Source organism: Amia ocellicauda, chromosome 22 (genome assembly GCF_036373705.1).
Source record: "Amia ocellicauda isolate fAmiCal2 chromosome 22, fAmiCal2.hap1, whole genome shotgun sequence".
NCBI classification, from domain to species: domain Eukaryota; kingdom Metazoa; phylum Chordata; class Actinopteri; order Amiiformes; family Amiidae; genus Amia; species Amia ocellicauda.
Genome location: NC_089871.1, coordinates 18,910,734 through 18,937,852, shown reverse-complemented (window position 1 = coordinate 18,937,852; position 27,119 = coordinate 18,910,734). Strand labels below are relative to the sequence as shown.

The window sequence follows — 27,119 nt, the reverse complement described above, 5'->3', positions numbered from 1 at the left end:
AATCCAAGCAGACAATAATAACCACAGAATTGCAGCCATTTGATGACTAATTCATTGTGAATCAGTATTTATTTTGAACAGACTACAGTCTTCAGTGTCTAAATGCACATCTCTAAAATGTTTGAAATCTTTGTGCTGTTTGTTGATCGGTCATAAAGGTTCTGTTTTTCCATACAGCATAGTATGCTCCTCAGTACCGATGACTCAAACCTTATCCAATCTGTAGTGCTTTTTTCAGTGGGTCTAAGAGAGCAACTGAAAAGGGATTTGGTCCAGATGTGTGGCGCTGAAAGGTTGTAGATAACCGTATCAGTTTTGTCTGCCACTGTTCATTCTTACACTGCCTCCAGATTTGCATACTGCACCACAGGACTCTGACATGTGTAAGGGTGGGCAGGTCTGAGGCCTTGGTTGTAGTCTCAGGACGAGCAAGAGAGAGTGAGAAGGAGCAACCTGTAGTAGCAGCTTTTATTGTTCCAGGTGAGACTGTTTATTAACCTTTACTGCAGTGAGTTTTACTAGATGGTGTTCAGTTTAAATGCATGGCAGCTCAACCAAATACACATGCCAAACACACCTTTTATACTGGACAAATAGATCCTGAAAAGATTTCCTGAGAGGGCTGGAGATGTTGATGGAGCTGTCTGTTTGACCTTGACCATAGGAAAGAGTTTTGGAATGAGAAAATGAGTGAATCGTTCCACTTATGTGTTTGGGTCTTGAAGCTTATTTGGAAGGAAAAACTAGGAAGTCATAGCAAACCTGGGATCAGATACAATTGTCTTATTTGCCATTCCACCATTGCAATGCCTTAAGATATACAACTGTGATATATATGTGAACCTCTACAGGTTAATTTTGCTTGCTGACCATTACAAAATACCTGAACAATATGTATTTATATTGCTTTGTATATTACCTTTCACCTCATTGTAAGTCTACGGCATAACTGACTGAACAAAAGAGCACTAATTGTAATCCAGGCTCACAAAAACTGCTGGAATTCAGCATTTGAACTCTAATTTGACTCAAGGTCCGGGTCATAAGGGTACTCAAGGATCAGGTTAGAAAATTCCTGGTGTAAATGACTGTGGCCCTTGTGAGCCTGTATTCAGAGTGAGCTGCCAAGCTTGGTGGAAATGGACCAGTTAATTGGCAGGGTTTTGCACTTAACACCTGCTTGAGTACATCACCCATTGTGAGCTGTTTTCTGTATGTATACAGTACTTAGACACACTCTCTTGCCTTCACGCAGCTCTGTTATAAAAGCTGAGTAACCGATGCTCAAGTAAACTAACCCCAGTGTTTGCTCTATTCACATTTTTTTTTTTCCCTCCATATTTAAGACTTGTAACTGGCCAGCTCTCATACAAGAAAACAAAACACAATTTTTTTTCATAAAAGACTGGGCCAAAGTCCCTTTTAATTGCTGAACCACTGTGAGTGTGTATCATTCCTGTGTACATATTAAACCCAATTGATGGCCAAAGGAAAGGTTTCCCCATTCTGCTCTGAGCTGGATGCATCTGTCTTTTTCCCCTTACTTGTATCTTCCTTGTATCTTCCTTTCCTCACAAGCCTCCATCTGATTAGTCTTCTCAGTGTCCAGTCACTAAAAACTTCAGCTCCATTATTACACTCTACGCTGAGGTACATGTCCCATTAATCAGTTTCCTGTCAGTCTTCTTTCAGTTCCCATTTCCCCCACCTTTTCACTGAGTTAACCCCATCTCTTCTGTTCTCTGCCTTCCTTTCTTGTGTTTTGTATTTGGGTGGCTGTTATGGAGGTTGATTCTCTTGCTTTGCTTGTCCGTTGTCTGGCAAAAAGAGCACAAGTTGGGGGTTTCGTATAAACGGGGACCTTGTTAGCGGTGATGTTGTTTCCCCTTCATTCAGGGTTGGTTGGCTTAGAAGCCTGCAAAGGACTGTCCTCAGTATACTGCCGGTGTCTTGCTTAGTGCTTCACCAGGTCTAAGTCGTGTTTGTTGGATCTTGTAGAGAGAATCAATTAGGTTTTTCCTGTCAGTATGTTCTATAGTTGACGAGTATTGTGTGGTCTTCTCTCCTGGCCTGGTAGAAAGGCTTGTGGCGGATAGGGGAGTTTGGATTGGATTGGATTGACAGTGCAATTACAAAATGAAAAAAAAAAACAATTCCAGAAAAGTGAGTGATGCAGTCCAGGAGGCCAATGAGCAGATATTCAAGAAGGTGTCTCCGTAGTGTGGCAGGACAGCAAGAGCTTGTCCTACACTGATATTCCACTCTCTCAGGCCATCGAGTAAAACCATGTCCTCAAAAATGGTGATTGGACCGTCGATTTGGGATTTTCCTCTTTCGAGTCCTCATGAAGCTCATCATCTGGATTAGAAATGACTCCACTGTTGGTGTCTGTATTGGGGTTAAAAAACCAAAACATTAACAAAGATCCTAATTTGCCAATCAATGAAGAACACTGATGACTGCGTGATGGGGGTGAGAAACGGAACCCCACCAGAACGACAAATTCCATAAATTAAAAAGCCGTGATTTTGTGTAATCAGTTTATCAAACCATGTATGTAATTCAATCCACTGTATAGGTGAAGACTGTTATAATTGATTTGGATTGCTCCTTTATGCATTTTTGCTAGCAGTAACCATCGAGACACTGAAATGCATTTCTAACACAGCTCAGTGGAACCTGGAAATGAAATGGCAGGAACAGGACTTTAAAGACTTCAATGATATTCCCCCCCAAAGTCTTTGGGCAGACTTGTTCCCAGCCCTGTCTGTAAGTGTTTTTACAGTGTTGTCAGTCCTTTCTTCCACAGGGAGGCGGTGTTTGTATTGTAAAACATGCAGGTAGGGCTCATTACTAAAGAAGTGAATAGTCAGTCACTGATGTTGAAACCCAGCTTGGAGATGACAGCATTTTGGTTGTATTGCAAATCAACCACGAGGCATCACTGGGTCTTTCTTTTGCTGTTGTTTTTTTTTTAATTATTTTTTTAACAGAAATACCAACTACAAAACCTCTCTGGTGTGAAAGTGTCTTTTACTTATTTGAAATCGTACTTTGGCAATGAGCAGAGACCCCCCCCCCCCCCCACCCCACCCCAGTCCTCCCCCAACTCACCCGGTTCACTGTAACACTGCATAGGCTATGGGGCTCGGGCACTGCGCCACCTCGGCCTGGCTTTTTCACAGGGAACCCTTCCATTTGCCAACAGTCTGTGTTAATTTATATACCTCTGCACTTTTGGCTGTGGTGACTCCAGTACTTATTTATCTAAGCTGTATTTTTAAGAATTTTATACGATATTTACATGCAAATAGTATTAATGGATTTTTTTTTTTTCCTACCTGTTGATTTTTCATTGGCATGGTTTTTTTTTTGGTCAAGATACAAAAACCTCTTGTCTGTTCTGTGTAGGCCTAGTATTGTGTTTTGGAAAATCCTCAAGACAAATGGCTTCCTTCAGAGGTCTTTATTCTGTTTATTAGTTCTGACGCTATAGAATGATATGCAGAAGACTGCTCTGTGTGTGTTGCCTGAGGAACAGATGTGGTCACATAGTACCGTTTGTCAGAATGTTACTTATTTGATTCTTTTACTGAAAAAGTATTTTTTGTGTCATAAGATATTTGAGTGTTTTTACTCAAAATAAAAGGAAGCATTGTAAGTGTCCATACTCTGTGAGGTATGGTTACAAAGCCCAAGGCACAAGCTTGTCCCTCTTTTCAGTGTTTCACAGGATTATTTATCCTAGACCACTAAGAAAACATCTTCAGAAACGAGAATGGGGAAGCATTTCAGTTAAAATATATTATATATAAATGTAAAATAAACAAAAGTAGAAAATCTACTTTGTGTATTTAAAACAAATGGTTACATAAAATACTTTTTAAACATCTAGTTCAGATTTTTTTTTTTTCTTCCAATAAACCTTTTATTTATTTTGGTTTTGTTTTTTTAAAATCTCTTTTCCATGATCAAGGCTGTGTTTCCAGTTTACGGGATTGTCGACATGTCTTTTGTCTGTATCGGGGGGCTGACGGGGACTCCTGCTGCACAGTAGGGGTAATGCAAAAAAACAGCTGCACTGTGACAGAATCTGAAGTGTTGGCGGTGCCACCATTGACTGAATGGTGAAAGTGAAATTTAATTGGGATTTTAACTTACAATGCCACTGTGTGGCCATATAATGCAAGTTGTGACAAGGAGTTCAATCTTTTTTTTTTTTTATCATAATATTAATAAAGTCATTGAGTACTGTCAGTTCCTTGTTGCAGTCTGTTTAATTGGTCATTTGTTTTATTTTAAAGAGATACTGAAATTGACCTTTCAAATGGTGGACTTTTCTGTAAAGGGTCCTAGTCTAATTGCTGGAAATTTGCCAGCAAATTTGTGAATGGAGCAGGAAAATGATTGCCGGCAAATTCAGCGTCAATTCCTTGCATGTCGACGATTATCCGACATAATGACGATTATTCATTTATAGCACAACGTAAATACAGTTTATTTGGAATTATAGCACACACCACAACTACATACAAGTTTCTGCATCCCTTATTTAGTGGATGCAAAAGCTTCCTGCACATCCAACTTAACACATGGAAATAATGCACAAAGGATTTTTAAACAATAACAACTGCCATCAAAAACCAAAGTTTGAGCATCAGGAAGAGAAAGTACTACAGCCAACAAGCTGTGAGGTCACTCCTTTACCTTCATTTGCATGACCATTGCATTGCAAGAGGATAACCGTGTCAATAGAAACCACAATTTGTTCATAATATTTTTCTTCTTGGTATCATTTTGTGTTGTCATTGTTCTAAACAATGAAATCCAATGCTTTTAACCTTTAAACATCTAATCTACAAATCAAAATCAGTCCACATTAAGACTGAGTGGTGAATTGCTGAAGGCCTTCATGACTTCACAGCTGGCTCGCCAATATGAGTGGGGAAAAAAAAAAAAGATTGAAAATAACGACAGTGTACCAAATCTCACCTTCATGCCTCAACTATAAAATCATGAACACTTTCAGCAGCTGGTTTTAAGTCTAAGAAATGATGTGACTGTCAAAGTCCAAGTTGCCTTCTCGGATAAAGCATGCCATTTCTCCACAGGCATTGTCATATCATCTCAATGTCAAACTGGTAAGGTGACGCTCTCACCCTGAATAGTGATAGCCCCTCTGTTTCCAACAAACCCTCTCACCCTGCAAACAAGCCACAGGTCTGAAACACCAGTATGTTTTTGTTTTTGTTTTTTTAAATTGGAATCAGACTAAATGTAAGTTTTCTGAATAGAGTACAATACATCACAACTACATGCTACATTACTGTTTTTAAAGGGCCCTTAGGACATGTTTATTTTCTTCTCCATTTAATATATATTTTTTGTACTTATTTAGATTACTCTAAATGTGCAGCTCAATTTTGTCAAAGCAAAAGTCTTAATAGTGCCCTATAAGTAATCAAGCCAAGTGATTGGTCCCCCAAACTAAAGAGCTTGAAACCAGATGCATTCATGAAAGAGCTATAGCCTATACCGGAATATAATCAAACTGGCATACCTCGCTTTTCAGAGCCATGCTTAGGAATCGATTGCAAGCAGATGTGAAAAAAACTGCACTGTATTTGGGGGAGATACAAATTAAAAACAAAATAGTGCAGTATTTCAGTACAGCCATAGCAGAAATAACGGTTTTACAAAAGTGACAGCTGCAAATCATTGTGAAACATGGACATTCAGGGAAGGATTTCAAGATGTCTGTTCCTTGGAGAAACTCAGTGCAAAGTAGAGAATTGGTTAGTTTCTCAAGTGCCCCATCAATTTGGTTATTTTACAGGCACTTAGCATCAGCATCGCTGTATATGAATACCTCCTTCATGAATCCATTTACCAAACAAATATGACAAAAAGGTTTTGGTAAAAGAAGCAACAACAAAAGAACAGGACAATGCCTCCACACTGAACACTGGGGGAACTACGAATAGGCTGTGCAACATGAGTAATGTTTAAATCATCCATCCTAGATTTGGTGCAGTCCTTTACAAGAGTTGATGCCACTTAATTAGATACAATACGGCCAGGGAGGATGGGTTGTACTTTAATATTATTCACAATATTTTCAAAATATACAAAGCAATACTACACCAACGCTAGTGGGTTATGCAATAGGATGAATGTGACAAATGCCTTGACCGAAAGCAAAGGGGTGTAAAATGGTATGACCCCTCAATACATAAAATTATAAGACGTATTATTGAAAGCAAAATAAGTATGGCTTATCTTGTTGAGCATCGGTTCACTGTATCTAGCCAAGAAAAGAGTTGGTGTACATTATATGATGAAGTGCAAGGCCACTAACAGCCTTCAAGACTGCTCAGTGGCTCATAAGGAAAACAATAAAATCCTTCATGTTAAATGTTACAGCGTCTGGCCTTAAAAACAAGATAAATCAATATTGCACAACTCCACTTTGGATAACCATGAGCTTCGCCATATACAGCCTTTCATCAAGATACAAAAAAAAAATACAATGAAAATAAATAAAGACGATATGTTTTACGTTCATATTTCCTGTTTTCCCTGTTTATCTCCTTGATACAGCCATTTACTAAACTGTGGCTGATAAATCCAAAAGAATTAACCTCAAATCTGTTTGGAATCAAATTGGATATTTGTCTAATCCTAAAACCTCCAGTAACAGTTACATGTTAAGGTAAAAACAATATGGCAATTAAAAAGGCATTGCTTTCAATTACTTGTCTTTAAATTACTGTATAACAATCCAGTACAATCTAAAACAATTTAATACATATTTTTAAAAATATAATGAGAATCGTACAATAGTATTTCATAGATGTTTTCTTTCTTTACAACAGCCGAAAAATAAAATAAAATACAATTAACAGAACTTTTCACAGGAGGGCTGATTATACTAGGAGCTGTACAGGGATCACGATGCGTGTCTGGTTCTCTGTTTTGGCCATGGAGCATCTCAAAGTCAGAGCTCCTTATTTGGGTGGCAGGGGGTTGTCGGGGGTGGTTGGGGTAACATTCTCTTTGTAGAAGTTATCGATTTGGTCCTTGTATATCTTCATCACCACTGGTCTCTTCAGTTTCATTGTAGGGCCTGGAATAGTGGACATTGGGATCCAGTTAGAAAACAACAAAGTTATATACTGCATTGAAAAACTGACAAGAAGAGAATAGCGCAAGCACTGGGCTGTCTTTTGAAAACCTCTTTTGGGGTATTTTACAAATCTACCCCCAATCCATTCCTGACCAACAGTACTCTCTGCTTAAATCCATTCCCTAAAATGTCTTTATAGCTTGTAAGGCCTTGGGACTATGATTGTATAAAGGCCTGCCAATCTTAAAAGCTGCATTAGTCTCGCAAAGCTGAAAAAAAAAAAAATGATTGTCAGTCTTTCAATAGCAAACCCTCATAGACAAGGGACTAGTCTACAACTGTCCTGTCTGTCGTGTGCGTCGGCAGCCATGTGGTCACTCACCCAGCTCGCCCCCCGGGATGGAGAAATCCTTCTCCAGGATGGTCCATTTCTGGATCTTCTGTGCGTTGGAGGTGGCACGCTCGTTGACCCGGTTGATGCCCTCCTGAATGGCTTTGTACACTGCTGGGTCTTTGCTCCCGGTGATCTCAGACACCTTGGTGGCCTTGCTTGAAAGCTTCTGGCAAATCTGCAGGGCTTCTGGGGTCAGCTCATCTTCCGGCACCCCACTCTCAGCATTCACATTGCTCTGTGACGGGAGATGTCACAGTCACAGTCACACACACCCACCCCGACTACCTCCAACCTCACACAGCAGTTGGGGCTCAGCTGACTACCACTGTGCCTCTTCTACAGTGACATTGTTGGAGTTTGCAAATTCTAAAGATGGCCAAAATATTGTTTCCCATATGGATATTATAAATTGAATACCACTGCAGTACACAATTTAGTAAAAGTTAAATGTTTAAATTAAACGATTATAGATCTTTAAGATTTTGGAGCAACTTGTGGGGTGGGGAGGCGGGGGTTGTCTCAAAGCAATCAGGGATTGAGCCACTATCAAGTTAACTTCCACAATCAAACCGGAAACCATTATATTGCAGGAAATTAATGGAATTTGAATGAAAGCTGCCATAGAAGAATCTCTTCTTTCAAAAAGTTCTTATTACAACTGTGTTTAGTTTTTTTATTTTATTTTTTTATAAAGGTTTTTGAAATTGGTAGCAGATAATGAAATCTATTTCAACAAAATACTAATACCACTATTCTTGGCCACAAGATGGCAGTATATATTTTCCTATTCATCAACAGGCGCTCTCTGGGCTGGAACAAAACCCAGCAGACACTGCACCCCCCAGGACAGGAGTCTGACACCCCTGGCTTAACATAATCGATCAATTGAGGTACCTTAATAGTCAAAAGCATGGTGAGGAATTTCTTCTTGTCTCCGATGAGCATGGCGTTGCTGAGGAGAGGGACGGCTTCCTTCACCGTGTCCTCGATAGGCACGGGGGGGATGTTCTCCCCACCTGCTGTGATGATCAGCTCTGTAACAACACAGAAACAACCGTGAGCCACTTGTTGGAATAAAGGGACTTATTCATGTTACATCAGTTATTCTTTTCAGTCCTATATGTGCTCTGTGGAATACAGTATCATAAAAGTTCAGAGCATATACAATCTCACAGGAAAATGCAGCTCCTAAGGTGAAGAATAGATCAAGGACTTTGTGTAGGCGAGCACTGATTTGTATCCCTGTAATCTAGCATTTTAGAAGTTGCATACAGCACGCTGTAGTAAGGGCAATGTACAGGTCATTGTTTCAGTTATGTCAGAAGAACGTACCGATTTAAACTCTGGTCCACATTGCATATCAGACGTTTATCTTGAGAAATTGGACAACATTCCATTCAGTGTATTAAATGGTTCATTATAAAGCAATAATGCAAAATAGCAAACTGTTCAGAGAGAAGATCAATTGATAACACATATACACATCATAAAATCATCATAAAAGGAATGCAAAAAAAAAAAAAAAAACATCAAACATAAACCTGCTGGCTAAGCTCAGTGACACAGCTGACTAATGTTTGAATGCTTCATAAATACTGGTTTGGCTTTTATTGACAAATTTGATTGAATTCAATAACTGGGAAATACTGTCTGTTTTACCAGTATATCCAGTTCATTTGTGGGCGATGGCTGACTGGCTATGAATGTGTGCTGGCAAGGGGGATCCAGGGCAGAGCTGGACTCCCTGGGACTTGGTACCTTTGATCCTGCCAGTGATGTAGAGGAAGCCCTTCTGGTCATGCTTGCCCAGGTCTCCAGAATGCAGCCAGCCGTCATCATCCAGAGACTCCTCTGTCTTGTCGTCCATGTTCAGGTAGCCCATGAAGACGTGTCTCCCCCAGAAACAGATCTCGCCATTGCCCTCGCTGTCGGGGTTGAAAATCTTCGTCTCGCAACCGGGGATCACTTTGCCACAGCTGCAGGACAGGAAGGGAAAGTTCTGGAAACAGCTCTCCCACTGGGCCCAGGAACCCTCCCCCCAGACTCCACAGGGCACAGCCCTGGGTGAATTCCCTGCAAACCATGCAAGCTTTGTGCAGCATGAAGATATCTTACCTCATGAGTCTAAATGCATCAGGGAGGGAGATGGTGTGTGGCCCAGTGCTCTCACTCATGCCATACAACTCGTACACGGGGATGTCCAGACTGAGGAAGAACTCCAGGGTGTCTTTAGTAATGGGAGCAGCTCCAGTGTAGCATTTGGTGCAGCGGTCCAGCCCAAGGCCCTTACGTACTTTCTTAAACACCAGCCTCTTTGCCAGACGGTAATTGAAAGGCATTGAGGCATTGCTGCTACTGTGAAGAAGAAGGATGCACTGATTTTTAACACTGTCCCCAATATTTCCAAAAGGTCAATGCTTAAACGTCCGCAGAACAGCAGGCGATAACGGTTTCATGTTGACTCCAAAAGGAGAACTAGCTCAACAATCTACATCAACACCCCCATCCAAAAAGAAAAGCAATTCCAGTTAAATAAATCATGCAACAGATGTACCCAGAAATATTGGCAGCTTTTCACTACGAACAAAGACACAATCACTGGAAAATACTGCACTGGGCTTTGGGATTTAATAGGCTTGCGTGAGTCACACATTCCTAAGATGGCTTCCAGTGTATGGCTTAATTTTAGGTGAACAATCCTGATCGTTTTACATTAAGCAGCATTTCTCTTAAGAAAAAAAAACATGTAAATAACTCCTGAATTGGATGTTTGCATTTCTCTCCTGTTATTACAGGAATCTAGATGCCAGGGAACTGTTGGCATCAGTGCTTCCTGCATTGCTATTCTGCAGCCGCTATACGCCGGGTTCGATGTGCAGCGCTCACAATCCCTCCTATTACTAGGCTAGAACACAAGCTACTACTCCGGATGGACAAGAGTGACTAGTGCCACTTACTTTACTCCACGGTATCAGTCGTTACCAGCTAGCAAGCTGAAGCGAAAAGTAAACGGACAAGTACACCTACTGTAGGATTTAGTTTGAAAACACGTTCTATACTGTATGTTATGAATGAGGCATTGATTAATCCATATAATTCCTTGTTGCAAAGTTAATGAATGGAGCAAGTAAGCCTGACAAAATGAATTAGTTGTTTGAGCGAAAGCGTCACACAATCTTATAGCTACCGCTTTCCATTTTAATACTCGCTTTGCAGTGGTCATTAAGTACTAGTTAGTTACAGTTCAATATTAATTAATGCATTTAGATTGTACTAAAAGCTATGTGACTTTTTAGTTTGGACTTTGGATAATGGGAAAGAGTTATTTTTCTAGTTATTATTGTTTTTGTATTTCATATCTATTTGTTGCCTAGATTACAAATTCATCATTGCACACATACTAAATATTTTGCTCTTGATTTATTGTCACACTGAAGAAAAAATAAAGCTAAACTGACTTTCCTATGCGTCAAAAAGTCACCAGAGATGACTGACAGCTGTTCTACAAAATAAATAAATCTCCAGGACCCCACTAGAACAATTGCAAACCTAGAATTACTGCAAATACAGAATCCTGTAGGAAACACTGTCTGGAGTCTCCACATCCTGATAGGCCACCAGTGATTCACTTACCCCTGCATCTTGTTCAGGTTGGTCTGGAGCCCGACGTCCTTAGCCCAGGCTGCCACCTTCCTGCGCACAGCTGAGGATTTGGCCCCAATGGACTTCATCTTCTCCTGCATCTTCTCCCACACCCGTGGCACGCCCATAAAGGCTGTGGGCCGCACCTCCCGCAGCGTGTTGGCCAGCGAGCCCTGCGAACACCACCTGAGTCAGTACACGGCCCTGCAATCGCACAGCCCACCACCTTTCAGTGCCCATACAGCCCCTTAAAACACGGCTCCTGTCTCAGGTCTGTTGACCTTTCATATTATATGCAGGGATTTTACCCTTATACAGTGTAGTAAAGCACAGTGAAGGCATTTTGAACACATAGCAAATCACTGTAAAAAAAAAATTTAACCATAGTAAAATCATGTTAAAACTGCACAAATCCTATGGCAAATTTACAGAGGCAAACTTGTGTAAGGGAATGTATAGTTTTGATACCTGTGACTTTTACAATCCAATAAACACATCTAGGTTATTATTGTTTTGTGTAAATAGTTTCAAAAGAAAATACGGGAAGGCTACCTTAAACCAGGTTAAAGATATGAGGGAAATTAACAGCTGGTAAAAGACCAGATTTGTCTGTGATTTTGTAATGCCTGGACTGGCATCGGGGAAAATTCACCATCATCACGAAACGCATATGGGCGAGTGCTCAGTCATAAAGGATTTAGCAGTGTGACAGGTTCACTTAAACAGATGTCAAATGTCATATGGAGCAATTGTCTCTTGTCAGTGCAATATTAATTAATTCTGGTTGATGCGCAATAGCGGAACAGAGCGGTAGTTTAGCATTTTCTACGATTAAAAACATCTTGAGATTCATGCCCACAATACCGTGCCTGCATCTTAAGGGGTATATGTTTATCCTGTGTCAAAAAGAAGGACAGGGGGGTCCATTTAGTTTCCCAGGAAAGGGCTTCATAATATCATTTCAATCAAATTAAGTTGCTTGAATGCTTTTGGATCTTTTCTTAATTGGATTAAGTTGTTAATTTCTTCTAATGAGATCAACAAGAAGCACTGTGAAAGCAGATTAAGTCACTAAAAATGGAGGCCCTCTATTGTTCAACAAACCACAGGGGGTACAAGCTTTAGAAAACTGAGGAAGCTGAATGGCACTACTGTACACAGTCTGAATGAAAAAATACAATGGTAATCAAGCACACTGACAGGTAGTATTACATTCTCTTTCAGCAGATTTGAAGGGAAAACGGTTTAATTTGCTCTGATCTCTACAGCTTAGCATTTTGCTTGCAAATATTAAACATATTTTGCTAAAGGAAAATAAAATACTGGAACAGAGTTACTTTACATTATGTAACAAACGGGATGATAAGAAAAATATGGATATACATTGTGATCAGATCCATTCATTTTATTTTATTTCTTGAGAAAATGGCCCCACTTCTGGTAGTATTGTTGGGAATCAAATCTCTAGATCAGTTTCTTTGTGGACTAAAGATAAGGAATATACATCAATTAATATAAATAAAATAAAATCAGATCAGATCAAAATAAAATAAAATAAAATAGCTGCAGGTTTTTATAATAGTAATTGTAATAACACACACAAACAAGGTTTTGTTAATTGTGCATCACAACATAGTTCTACTTCCTCACCTTCAGTGCATCAGGCTGCGCAAAATACGTGGCCCCCCCAAACTTCATGGTGAGCCAGATGTCAATCATCTGTGCAGCGATGTGGCTGAGTGGCAGGTAGCTGACCACCACCTCCTGACTCTCACTGGCGTCCGTCAGCTTCACTGTTCGGCCCGTGGCAAACGCTGTCCAGCTCAGCTGTAGGGCAGAGGATGGGGTTACAACATAGTATAGGAAACAAGCTTTGCTTCACACTGGACACAATAAAAATATATCTCAAGAACTATTCTATCTGACCCTTTATAACATTATAACATAATAATAAAAACATTAATACTATTTATTTTAGTGCCTTTAAAACAATCTCAAATTGCTGTACACAGACAAGGACAATATACTGCAAAGCAAATCCCAGAAATCACTTATTTTCCTTTCTGAAGACTACCTGGACATCCACTGGACAAGCAGATCTGCAGAAAATGGGCTGCTGGGTGCCAATAGATTAGCAGGCGGGCTGCGTTTACTCACATTGTCATGGCTCAGCATGACTCCTTTAGGCTGGCCCGTGGTCCCTGAGGTGTAAATGAGAGTGCAGCACTGACTGGGCTTCTGGGACTCGATGATCGCATCCAGCTGGGAGTCGGGGACGTCTTTGCCCATCTCCATGAACTCTGCCCACTGTCAAAGCAAGAGCAGAACAGAACATTATAAAACTCAGATAAAACCCCTGCGGTGAGCACAGATGACATGCTTTTCATTCTGCTGGTTCACAGTCATTCATTCTAGTTCATCTGATATGAATATTATGCACCTGATATGCAGAGAACAGGTGTTTTATCGCATGCAAGATTTTGTTTTTCCATTTCTATTTTCTTTTATCTATTATTTTAATATACTTAATTCCAAAAGCTGTGCATTAACCTTAATCACCAATTCAATAATTATTCACTGCAATGGTCTGGAAAAGTCATCCATTTCCAGGCCTACAAAGTCAATCTAGAAAGCCTAAATATAGGCTGGACCAATACCGAGGTATACAATTGAAAAGCAGTCTCAAGTACAGATAGAATTACACTGTAGTGTTGTTTGAAATACAAGTAAAGATTAATAACCCACCGTGTACACATTTGGTCTCTTCTCTTTAAGTGAATCTTTGTATTGAATTATGGCTTTCAAATGTGGGAGCTGGTCTTGAATCTGCAAAGTAAAAAAGCAAACATTAAACAGTGAAAAAACAAGCACTAGACTTCCGGTTTTAGGGGGGCTACGAAACAATGTCTAGAGTTGCTGATGGTGTTTTCTCTGGTAAGATGGGGGGGTGTTTGGGGGGGTGTTGGTGGTTGGGTGCTGACGTACAGTGTATTTTTTGGGGTGTGAGAGAAAATAGAAGGGGGGGATTTTACTAAAACCATTAGTGTCTGGTGGTTATGAAAGACTATCCTAGGGATAATGTTAGGATGAGTTGTGAAAGGGATTATAATCACATGCTTGAATAGTTGTGGTCATTTTGTTCTTAATACTGGTCATTTCATAATATCCCAGGTATTTTTTAATGGCATTCATATTGCATTTCACAAGTTTATTTATACCAATTTTAGGTATTAGTCTTCACCTCCATACTGAGATGATCTCTGGTAAGGTTTGACATCACAGTTAATTAAATAACCTTTTCATTTAGAAATAAAGAATATTGTTTTGTAAGATACATATGCAAACAAAACTTATGCAAGTCAGATATGCAAGTGCTAATTACCTGTAGAATCTTCAGCAACTGTTTGTGGTTTTCAACAACCAAAATGTTGGCTTTGCAGTTGTCTGCGACATACTGACAAGCTTCGGGGGAATTTGTGGTGTAAATGCCGACTGCAAATCCACTATTAATTCAAACAGAGAAAATTATTATTTTCAATTACTCTTGTGCTTAAACAGGTAACATCTTGTGTACAAATACTTGGAATTGCAGCAAATGTAATCTGATGTTGACGGATTGAACTCAAATTAAACTAAAAGAATTCACCCTTCAAATTAAAAAAAAGTTATTCGAAAAGGTTATGCGAATTTGTATGCATCCAACTGTAGATTATAAATTTGGTTCTGCTGACCACTTTCATGAGGGCATCAACTCCAACACGGGATACATGGCTTGCCTGTTTCCCACCTCTCGCAGGTTCATCTGCACCCTTACAGGAAGGGGGCTAGTGCTCTGTGGAGCTGTGACATTCAGATCCCAGACTATACACAAGTTTTCACTGTTTGAACCTCATCTACAGTTCTCTATACAAAAGACCTCAACCCTGGCCATAGTGTTTCACAGTCCAGAGAGTCAAATGGACATAGGCTGTTGGATTCACCCACCCTGCCAGAATAGCGGCGATGTCTGAAATGAACCACTCAGCAGAGTTAAACCCCAGGATACCGACTCCATGGTATCTCTCCAGGCCCAGCTGTAAAAAGAAACCTAGGTTTTAGCACACAGGTACACAATGCAATCTGAGATACAGGCCCCCCGGTGTGTAGTGTTAGCGAAGTGGTCAACAACAAACATATTCAGTTTCACAATATTTCACATGTGAACCAGAATTCCATCTACTTGCTTGCCTAATCATTTACAATAACCATTCTCAGAAACCTTCCTATTGACTCAACATAATGTTTTACAGAAGTTAAATAACATGAGAAGTTCAACGTAAAAGGGGACACAAAAGGATCATTGTGTTTTCAACATTATTTTCAACATGTATTATTATTTTTGTCTTTTTTTTTGCCACAGAAAATGTAGTTTTTTTTTACCTAGAGCACATACTGACAAATCATTCTTCAAAAATAGGAGACCAATTAGCGCATAATATAAAATGCAATTCCACAAGCAGGACATTTGTGGAAAGCACAATACAGGAGATGTAGGAATCATTACCACAGAGTGGAATGCAATATAAACACACCTTCAGGAAGCCTTTGGCTGCCGTTCTGCACCTCTGATAGTATTCTTTGTATGTGATCGTGCTCCACTGGTCTCCTTCTTTCCAGCCCAGCGCTGTGTAGTCCCCGTAGTTCTTTACAGCATCCATGAACATCTGATGGACAGTGATGGCTGGCTCTGCCGCTGGGCCAGACTCTGCCATCCTCAGCTTGACCTCGCCGTCTCCCCTGGACGTCCATAGCCTGGGTGAAGCAGAGTCCAGGTCCAGCGAATTGGGGCGTGGTACATCCCCTGCAAAATGACACAGGCCCCAGTTCAGTCAGAATGCAGCTGGCCAGCACATTGCAAAGGCTCCCAGTGTTACCATTGTGCCACCCCAATTCCCAGCAGTTCTCTTGGAGTGAACAGAAGTATTTTCAGCTGTTTATTTTTATTTTTTTCACCAGTGTAACAATCTCCACAGGATATGAAAAATCACACTCACATTGTCATATTCAGTGAGAAGGAAACTAAATCACAGGAAAACGCTGACCTCAACATATCCTTCCAGTTTGGAATCTCATGAAGTCTAACTGTTTTACTCCAAGAGGTTTTCACAAAAGCAGGAGTCACCAATCAGAGCTGGAGCACAGTCAAATTATGTTTTGACTACAAACCAACTTCTTTATTGGAAAGTTTATTAAATCCCCTGTGAAGGAGCAAAGAAGAGTGGAGAGGTAGCTCCATGGATTATAAATTTAATCTGAAAATACATTTGTTTAAATAAGCCATCTGTGCCTGACTGCAGTTTATGAACATTTGAGTGTTAAATGCCCTAACCTTTCAGAAGCTTTTAGGCATAATCTATATACACTCACCTAAAGGATTATTAGGAACACCATACTATTACTGTGTTTGACCTCCTTTCGCCTTCAGAACTGCCTTAATTCTACGTGGCATTGATTCAACAAGGTGCTGAAAGCATTCTTTAGAAATGTTGGCCCATATTGATAGGATAGCATCTTGCAGTTGATGGAGATTTGTGGGATGCACATCCAGGGCACGAAGCTCCCGGTCCACCACATCCCAAAGATGCTCTATTGGGTTGAGATCTGGTGACTGTGGGGGCCAGTTTAGTACAGTGAACTCATTGTCATGTTCAAGAAACCAATTTGAAATGATTCGACCTTTGTGACATGGTGCATTATCCTGCTGGAAGTAGCCATCAGAGGATGGGTACATGGTGGTCATAAAGGGATGGACATGGTCAGAAACAATGCTCAGGTAGGCCGTGGCATTTTAACGATGCCCAATTGGCACTAAGGGGCCTAAAGTGTGCCAAGAAAACATCCCCCACACCATTATACCACCACCACCAGCCTGCACAGTGGTAACAAGGCATGATGGATCCATGTTCTCATTCTGTTTACGCCAAATTCTGACTCTACCATCTGAATGTCTGACTCATCAGACCAGGCAACATTTTTCCAGTCTTCAACTGTCCAATTTTGGTGAGCTTGTGCAAATTGTAGCCTCTTTTTCCTATTTGTAGTGGAGATGAGTGGTACCCGGTGGGGTCTTCTGCTGTTGTAGCCCATCCGCCTCAAGGTTGTACGTGTTGTGGCTTCACAAATGCTTTGCTGCATACCTCGGTTGTAACGAGTGGTTATTTCAGTCAAAGTTGCTCTTCTATCAGCTTGAATCAGTCGGCCCATTCTCCTCTGACCTCTAGCATCAACAAGGCATTTTCGCCCACAGGACTGACGCATACTGGATGTTTTTCCCTTTTCACACCATTCTTTGTAAACCCTAGAAATGGTTGTGCGTGAAAATCCCAGTAACTGAGCAGATTGTGAAATACTCAGACCGGCCCGTCTGGCACCAACAACCATGCCACGCTCAAAATTGCTTAAATCACCTTTCTTTCCCATTCAGACATTCAGTTTGGAGTTCAGGAGATTGTCTTGACCAGGACCACACCCCTAAATGCATTGAAGCAACTGCCATGTGATTGGTTGGTTAGATAATTGCATTAATGAGAAATTGAACAGGTGTTCCTAATAATCCTTTAGGTGAGTGTAGATCGTCTTTAGAGAACCACCCTCTAGTAAATGGAACAAAGCCGTTTACCACCCATCAATTTAAATTCTTAAGACAATGTGAAGTCGGCGTATTATTTCATTTTTGGTCCTGATCCTGGCTCTTGCAACAGAATATTGGTGAGGGCAAACAGAAAGTAAGTATTGGAAGCGACAGATGTAATGATACTGGATTACGTTGGCATAACTTGCACCTGTTTTTAAAACAATTTTAATTCCCCTTCACCCACTGTCTGGCCGCTTAAGAAACAATCTCAGAGCTAAAAGGCCCTTTATTCACAACAGCCGGTCCACAGCACTGGCACCACACTGGCAGCTCCATGGCCTTGTCAGCTTGTTGTATTTGCAGCTCAGATCAGTGTGCTGGCCCCAGCGTCTCCCCAGCCAACGCATGGCACTCCGGCCAATTGAAAGGGCCTTTTCATCAGCACTTCCAGCCATCTCGCCTGTCACTTATGTGAGAATCCCCTTGAATAGGGGAGTAGTGTTCCAGACAGCACACGACACAAGCCACACAATGCTGCCAATTGGGGCTTCCTCAAATTACCCACTGGCAGACCTCCAGAGCAAAAGGGACCACACTGCCGCCACACACTTAGGCTTAGTTAACCACGGACTAGAACAAGGGGGTGAGTGCACTTTTTACCTTAGTGTCCTGCGTTATTTACTTCTTGAATTGTGACAAATTGCCCCTCTGACTTTAAATGCAGGGATATGCAGTTTTTCTGCTTAAATATTTTCCATTCAATTATTGTTCAGTATAACTGAAAAAAGGTTGTATCCCAGTCAACCAATGGTCCAGGGTGCCAATATGTTGGATTATCTAGAGCTGCAGACCCCCAAATTCAAACCTCACCCGTTTTCTGAACCTTTACTATATTTTTACACTTTCTGAAACGTTTCCGTTACAAATTGGAAAATAATAAAACAATTAAAGTTAATAAAAGTTCCTTAACACAAATGTATAGGAAATAAATAGGTATGATTTGGGATATATTTTGTGGCCCCCCATCCTGTGCAACCTCCGGAAATAGGCCCTCGATCACCAGGCATTGAGAAACCCTGATTTAGAGCTATACAATGCAAGACTTTGGATGTGATAGATATCCTGATTTAATATATTCAATGGAATAACTTTAAAAATGACTTTGATTGGGGCCTCAGCTTATGAGCGGAGATTCAGCAGTTTGATCCCAGCTCATGTCATATATTTTTATATATATATATAAAAAACACAGAATTAGAAACTATGTGATTATACATATTCTACAAAAAGAACTCATTATTTTGGATGCTTAAGAACATGGTAATAAATAAAAAAGTTTACAAACGAGGAGGCCATTCGAGGCAAATTTGACAAGTTTGCTAACTATCCCAGAGTCCAGATCATTAATATAGATTAGAAACAGCAAAGGCCCTAGTACTGATCTCTGTGGAACTCCACTAACAACCTCACTCCAGTTAGAAGCGACTCCTCTAATCGACACCCTCCGTTTCCTATACATCAACCAGTTCATAATCCATCTACTTACATTACCCTGAAAGCTTCCAATTTGAGGATCAGTCTTTGGTGTGGAACATTGTCAAAAGCTTTCAGAAAATCTAAGTATATCATATCATATGCTTTCACATGATCTACAGCTGCAGGTACATGTTCAAAAAATTCTAATAAATTAGTAAGACATGATCTGCCTCGTCTAATCCCATGTTGTCTATCTCCAAGAATATGGTTTTCATTAAGATGCTCCTCTATTTTCTGTCTAGTAATGCAGGTGAGACTGATTGGTCTGTAATTTCAGTTTTGTCCCCTTTCTTGTGGATTGGTATGACATTTGCCATCTTCCAGTCAGTTGGCACATCCCGTTCTAAGTGTCATTTGGAATATTTGAGTTAGTAAATAATTTCCCTAATTTCTTTAAGTACTGTTGGAAATATACCGTCTGGCCCAGGTGATTTGTTTGTTTCTAATTCTGTTAGTCCCTGTAGTACCTCCTCCTCATTTATCCTGATCTCTCTTAGGGTTTGACTGGACTGATTGTTATCCTGTGGCATGTTATCCATTTTTTTCCATTGTAAAAACCTCTGTGAAATACTAATTTAGAACATTTGCCACATCTTGTTCGTTTTCCAAGATTTTGCCCTTTATTTGTTTCACTTCCTCATTTATTGGCCTCCTGCTGTTGTAGTATTGAAAAAAGCTCTTTGCATTAGTTTTAGATCCAAGAGCTATGTTTCTTTCCATTTCTGTCTTTGCTTGTCTGATCCCTTTCTTTAAGATCTCTTTGCAGTTCAACATATTCTTTGTATTTTGTTTTGTCTCTATCCCTTTTGTATGTGCTATACAATATTTCTTCTTTTTGCATACTTCTATTAAACCATTTTGGCCAATGTTTTTTGGTCCTCAATTTGCTAAGTTTTGGTACAAATTTCTCCTGAGCCTCAAGTAGTATATTCTTAAAATATAACCATCCATTTTCAACTGACTCTGTATCCAGAGTGATCAAGTCTAACTCTTCCAAGTGCCACCTCATAACTTCAAGGTTTGCGTTTCTAAAATTGTAGACCATTGTATTAGACTTGGTCCTTGTTTTTTGAAAGTATGCCTCAAAGCTAACCATATTGTGATCACAGTTTGCCATTGGTTCTCCGACTAGTGTCCCTCTGACTCTATCTTGGTAATTTGAAAAGATCAAGTCAATGTATGCTCTCTCTCTGGTTGGTTACCTGACAAATTGAGTTAGAAAGCAGTCATTTAACATCTCAACCATTTCTATTTCTGCTTCTGTAGCCCCAACTGGGCTTTCCCAGTATATGTTTGGGAAATTGAAATCCCCCATTATAACAACCACATCCTTGCAACATGCAGTCCTAATTACATTGTATAATGCAACATCTTTCTGAATTTCTGAATTGGGTGGTCTGTAACACACTCCTACCACTAATCCTCCAGATCTTTTGTTCAAAAGTTTAACGCACAAAGATTCTGCTACCCCACCACCTCTTTGACTTTGCCTGTCCCTCCTAAACTGTGTGTATCCTTTCAACTTGTATCTATCCCCATCATTTTCTGTAAGCCATGTTTCTGTCACTCCTACAACATCCTAGTCACACGTCAGCACTGTGGCTTCTAGGTCTAACATCTTGTTCCTTATTCTCCTGGCATTGAGGTACAAACATTTCAGGACTTTCATACTAGCAGTTTCCCTTGGTTTTCTTTCCTTATTTGAACATCTCCCATTGTTAGAGCTCCCTGCCCCCCTGGTCCCTAGTTTAAAAGATTCTCAATTACTCTGCACATACGCTCTCCCAATGCATTAGCCCCCATTCTGTTTAGATTTAGACTATCTGTTTTGTAAAGGTCCCATGTATCGCAGAAGAAAGACTAATGCTCCATAAATCTAAAACCCTCTTCCCTACACCAAGATTTCAACCACGTGTTAAACTTACTAATCTCTGCCTGTCTCCCTGGCCATGCATGTGGTACCGGAAATATTTCGGAGAAAACTGCTGTGGGGGTTCTGCTCTTTAGTTTCTTTCTGTAAGATATTATTTGTTAGAATATATTTTTCTATGGAAAATTCTATACCATCTGGTTTGGTAGAGGAAACAGACTTCCTCCCTTTTATCTGGTAGCCCTGGTAGCCTCTGGTAGCCCCTGGTAACCTTATCTGTATGTCCAGAAGACCAAAAGGGACCTGTCCTCTTATTGGCTCCTAGTCAAATTCGAAATGACCCCCACTTCTAAATTACTTTAGCATAAGGCACTCAAGTCATGGTGGTGGCAAAATGCTATTGGTTGGAAGGAAACCTTATAAAAGGGAAAACAAAGAGAATTTTAGTTCTCTTAACTTCTTCATTCTGCAACGAGACACAAGAGAGAGCTGGAGGGAGACAGAGAGAGACACACCGCTTCCTGCCTGACCAAACTGACCTATAAGCTGTACTGTGAGGAGAAAGAAGAAAATGGGTATTATCTGTTTCTTACTGTAATCCAGCAGAAGCTTAATATTACTTAATTTCAGTAATATAATTGAATGATATTAGTTTCCTATTTTTGTAAAAATAAATGATTATTGCACATCTGTGACTTGACCGCATCTTCCCTCTAAAAAGAATCTTAAAAGAGAAACCAATTGACCTATGAGTTTTCATTTTATTTATTTAGATTGACTGAAAAACCAAGCATTCAAAATTCTCTTACATTTCCTAACTCTTTAAATTGGTCTTGCAGAACTTCTGTTCTACCTTTTCCTATGTCATTGGTTCCAATGTTGACCATGACCAGTGGATTCCCCCCGGCTTTGGCCAGTAGCCCATCTACTAGTTTAGGGAGATCTGTAAAATGAGTACCATGCAGGAAAGATACCATGCAGGTCTCCTTATTATTAGAACACACTGTGTGATCTACACCTCTAAGAATTGTGGAGTAGTGGTTAGGGCTCTGGACTCATGACTGGAAGGTTGTGGGTTCAAATCCTGGGTGGTGTTGCTGTTGTACCCTTGAGCAAGGACTTAGACTTAGATTGCTCTAGTAAAATGCCCAGCTGTATAAATGGGTACAAATGTAAGTCACACTGGATAAGAGTGTCAGCTAAATGACAAGAAGAAGAATGGAGTCTCCTACAATAACTACCTCCCTGGGGGGCACCATGGTGATGCCCTCTGAGCTGTCACTGTCCAACTCCAGCAGTTGGAACCTGTTGGGCAGTTCAAGATCTTGGGATGTCTCTCTAAGGGTTGTGTGCACCATTTTCTGTGGTTACAACCTACTGTAACCTAGTATGCTGTGGCATGCACACCATCTTATTTGTTTTTTTGGAGTTCTCGCAATTTCAATAAAACAAAACATGTAACAAAAATAAAACCACTTTGGTGTCAGCTAACTTGGGTTCTTTCAACATGTGGGATGGGTTTATAAAGCAGTTTGAATTTGAATGTCGCCGATACACAATCAACCCAGACCATGTTTATTCAATTTGGAGAGAAAGGAAGCAGCTTCTGGTAAATCAGCGTGTAGTTTTAAATGTTTATTCGGAGAACTTCAGCTGACCTGCTTAAATTAATGTAATCATGGCAGATTTTGATGTTCTTCAAGAGCAATTTAGAAGATAGCTCCAGAATATAATGAGAAAATTGTGTAAGTGTGTTCAGGTTTCTGGGGTTATTGATCGCTCATTTCTAAACATGAACAAGACCTTCACTCAACATTCTTGCTGTCCACAAAAAACATATACCGTCATACATCTTATCTATGCGTGATTCTCAAGGCAGCCAAGAAAATGCTGTCCTAAAGCTGACCTCTTAAACTCCGTCTCAATTAGAAATTCAGGGGGGATAAAAAAGACATTTTCAAATCCATTGACCCATAAAAGCCATTTATGCTTTGGAAAAAATCCTATTTTAGGTTAGTTTTCTTGAATGTATTATTAAAACATTTTATTGCTACTCAGTGCTGCACCAAAAAGTGCAACTAAAAAGCCCAAGTCTGGTTTTCCTCACTATAAGGAGGGCAAAAGTCAATGGTTAAATACAACATACGGAAACACGAACAGTCTCACTGTATGTTTGAGGAAAGAACAGCATGGTATTCAAGCATAGACAAGTACCTTTAGGAGGGGTAATTTCCTTAAACGTTTGGGAAATACCAAAAATACATATGTATCCTTATTTAACTCTTCAGGATGTGACCATCATGAGAAATGAGTCACAATTGTGGCAATGTGGTTTGTGTAATACCTTATTATGACCCAGCCCACATTTCTTGCTCCACTGATGATGAAACAAAACCAACTCTCCATTTCAGATATTTCTTTACTGATATAGCTTTGAAAGAATTGCCTACATCTTTTGTTTCATTTTTCATTTCTTTCTTGCTGCATGTATTGTTTTAATGACCTGCACGATCATGTTACCAATTTCTGCTTAGATACTATTCCAACAATATGTAGCTTGCAAGAAAGCCACTGAAAGCTACATGAAAGGACGTATGAAGGGGACGTATATCAGCAGCGCACACCACTTATTCGGAGCTTCCTATGCACACCGCTTTAAGGTCAGTCTATACCAATACATTTTTTATATAGATCAGCCATTGTAGTTAGCACTATAAACAAAAACAGACCCCAAAAACATGCATCTTAGTACTTGTTTCATAATGCTACAATCCAAATTGTCCAAAATGTATTTATTCACAGCCTAATAGAGACACGTATATTAAGATTACACCCATACAGCATTCAAATATTTTCTAACATCTTAATTTTATTCACTTTTGACATACTCATGTCACATTGTGTATGAAAAGTGACATATGGTGTCACCTTGAAAGATAATGATAAAAATAATAAACATAACAAATCAGTCTCCTCTATATCTTTCCCTATTTGTTTTACTTCAATTATTATTGTGATTTTACTGATCTGCCCAGATCTCTGCTGATTTGCTACTGCACTTGCCTGCCTCACCATTCTCTTTGACTGGTTTCTCTTCCTGTTTGTGGGCTGGGCCCTCGACCAGGGGGAGCTCAGCGGCCGGGGTCACCGTTTCCTCTTCCCTTTCACAGGCAGACTCCTCTCCGGAGGAATCACTGGAAAAACAGAGACGTCATGAAGTAAACCCCCCTTCATCCAGCAGATCTACAGACGCCGGTCCGGCAGACTGCCCGTACCAAAGCAGAGTCCAGAGTCAAGAAAACAAAAAGGTGGAAACAATGACCCTCTTTGCTGTCATATATCTGATTCATGCCTTCAAACTTAAATTAAGAGAAAACAATTTTATGGTGTATGACACTGAAAACTACAGCTCTGGAAATAAATAAGAGACCACTTAACACTGATTTCTGAACTTGGAGTTTTCCAGAGCTGTATATTTTGCAGTGTGTTGAAGGTTTTAAAAGGATTTCTGATGTTTCTTAGTCAATTCATTTGTATTATTGCACTTCCGTTATTAGAGACTCTCTTACAGTTTGCTATTCAACCTAATCTTTCAAAGGGGGAGGGAAAACTCTTTGTGGTTATTATATCTTTTTACAATACTGAGATTACAATATTACACCAGGGTCAGCAGTTGAATGTAATCTTTGTTATTTTTGGTTCCCTCTTGCCATCCTAATAATTACATTAATTTCAGTAAAGCAGTTTATGAAACAGCTTTTCACAGCTATACAAGGGGAAATGTAAAGGGGAAGTAACAGTGTTGTACCATAATCATTGCCAAAAACAGCATGGTGCTACGCAAATACATTTGCCCTCAACACTTGACTAAAAAATGTATTTCCTTCCAGAACATTTTAAACTAGTTAAATGTGGAGAGGGCAAATATACAGATAAGCTACAAAGAAGAACTAAGAAAATACAAATCCTCTTAATAATACCACAGCATTTGCAAGTTTACAAGTTTGCAGATTTTGGGGCTGCAAGGCAGTGCTTTCACAGCATCAGCAGCTAGTAAAGAATATTCCATTTTCAAATTCAGAAATATTTTCCCAATTGTATTTTAAGGCTTTTTGCCCTGCTGTATTTTGTAGAGGAAGGCCGGCATAGTACGTACCTTGTAGCAGACTCCACCAGTACATCATTGAGAGAGGTGCTGCTGTTCTCCGTCCCACAAGACTGTAGGTAGCTGATGTCTCCAACCGGTTCCATCACTGCTGCAGCTGACATGGCAGGCTCACACAGGGTTACTGCCAATGCAAGCACACAGTCACCGGTTTAGGTTGCTCATGCTCTCAGTAGAAAATAAATAAAAATAAACATACATACATACTCATTCAGTAAAAACACTGCAGTGCATCAGTGATGAAGACAATTCATATAATGAAATTAAAACTGACATCTGGTCAGCCCTGATGCTTTTACAGCAGTTTTTCCAATCCTGCAGATTTTATAGGCCAAGATTCACGATCTCAGTAAACTATGCCTGTTGGATGCATTTAGTAATTGAGAGCTCAGCTGAAATGATAATCAAACATCCCTGTACCTCCTCCAGTTAACAGGAGGCATATATATATATATATATATATATATATAGGAGGCATATATATATATATATATATATATATATATATATATATATATATTACACACACACGCATACTTATACACACACACACATTATTATTACTGTATTATTATTTATTTCTTAGCAGACAGCCTTATCCAGGGTGACTGACAGTTTACACAAGAAACATTTTAAATCATTACAAAACTGCATTTATCAAATCAGTACAAAATACAATAAGCATACATACAATGAGCTAACAAGTGAAGCCTAATACACTAAGTCCTGTAAAGTGCTAAAGGGAGGGGTACTGATAGAAGTTGCAGTACAACTATGTGTGAACAGTACATAAGTAAGCAAAGGCAGCATTAAGTTTAATAAAGTGCATAGGAGATTAGATTAGTATTAGAGGTTTTATTAATATTTATTACTGTTTTAGCTGATTGCACTGCCTGCTAACAGATAGGATGGTGAGATCATAAACAGGCACACAGCTGCTGCCTCTCCTGATGTACCTGAAGTACTGCTCCTCTACAAAAGTATTAACCTCTAGATAACTCTGTATCCAATCAAGCAAACAAGCAACCATTGCATAATGGATCAGTTTGCCAGGAGACCCTGCACTCTCTATGGACCACAATGTGACACTTCTGATTGTGTGTCCAGGTATTTTTTTCTGTTTGTACTCTTATAGTGATGCCATTCATGATATTGATTTAGTTACCATGCAGAGTCTATTATGGGTTACCATTTTGAAAGCTGTTAGCAAGTCTGAAAAGGTGAGTACCACAGAATAATCACAGTACTCTGGCAAACCTTCAAGAGAACACTATCTACACAGCAAGAAGCCAATATTATTTAGTCAAAGTTGACTGGATCTAATAAGCAGCAAATAAAGCCTTCACATGTTTACTGTGTAGTAAATATAACCTTTAAAAAGCCCAAACCCTTTCAAATGGGGTTACAAATACATTCAATATGTCTACGGGCTTTTGGAACAAGTATTCCATCCCATAGAGAGAAAGCAGTTGTGATCTTATTCTGATGTAAAAACCAACTAAAGCTTTCAGAGTATTCAGAATATTATATGGAACCTTTAGCACTTGCCAGCAAAAGTGTGACTATGACAACTCATAGTACAGAGAGTGTCATCTAAATTAATAAGTTTTGCATTAATTATAGAAATTCAACAATTAAGTGCAATGTACCTAAACCATCATTTTAAATTACACCTTTTAAAAAATAGATTCAGTCAGTGAACCATGTCAGGAGTGATGGTTTCCTGCTAGTACCCCTTGGTTAACATCAAGAGATTAGAATGTGGAAATGCGT

The 27,119-nt window shown here is 39.7% G+C and overlaps 1 protein-coding gene across 3 annotated transcripts in view; it reads right to left on the bottom strand.

Moving 5' to 3' along the window:
* Nucleotides 1-4,473: 4,473 nt before the first annotated feature.
* Nucleotides 4,474-27,119, bottom strand: part of acsbg2 (acyl-CoA synthetase bubblegum family member 2) — a 36,728-nt gene continuing 14,082 nt past the window's right edge. For 2 of the 3 annotated variants that reach the window (XM_066695946.1, XM_066695943.1), the window contains exons 2-15: nucleotides 25,338-25,470; nucleotides 24,245-24,375; nucleotides 15,734-16,002; nucleotides 15,147-15,235; nucleotides 14,545-14,665; nucleotides 13,908-13,988; nucleotides 13,320-13,469; nucleotides 12,813-12,989; nucleotides 11,154-11,335; nucleotides 9,636-9,875; nucleotides 9,279-9,496; nucleotides 8,415-8,554; nucleotides 7,509-7,755; nucleotides 4,474-7,126 (exon numbers count right to left, since the gene is read on the bottom strand). In XM_066695946.1, coding sequence (XP_066552043.1) covers nucleotides 7,008-7,126; nucleotides 7,509-7,755; nucleotides 8,415-8,554; nucleotides 9,279-9,496; nucleotides 9,636-9,875; nucleotides 11,154-11,335; nucleotides 12,813-12,989; nucleotides 13,320-13,469; nucleotides 13,908-13,988; nucleotides 14,545-14,665; nucleotides 15,147-15,235; nucleotides 15,734-16,002; nucleotides 24,245-24,375; nucleotides 25,338-25,450 — 2,277 coding nt within the window. In that variant the 5' untranslated portion in view covers nucleotides 25,451-25,470 and the 3' untranslated portion in view covers nucleotides 4,474-7,007. The remainder of the gene's footprint in view (nucleotides 7,127-7,508; nucleotides 7,756-8,414; nucleotides 8,555-9,278; nucleotides 9,497-9,635; nucleotides 9,876-11,153; nucleotides 11,336-12,812; nucleotides 12,990-13,319; nucleotides 13,470-13,907; nucleotides 13,989-14,544; nucleotides 14,666-15,146; nucleotides 15,236-15,733; nucleotides 16,003-24,244; nucleotides 24,376-25,337; nucleotides 25,471-27,119) is intronic. The other variant, XM_066695944.1, reaches the window with a different exon arrangement.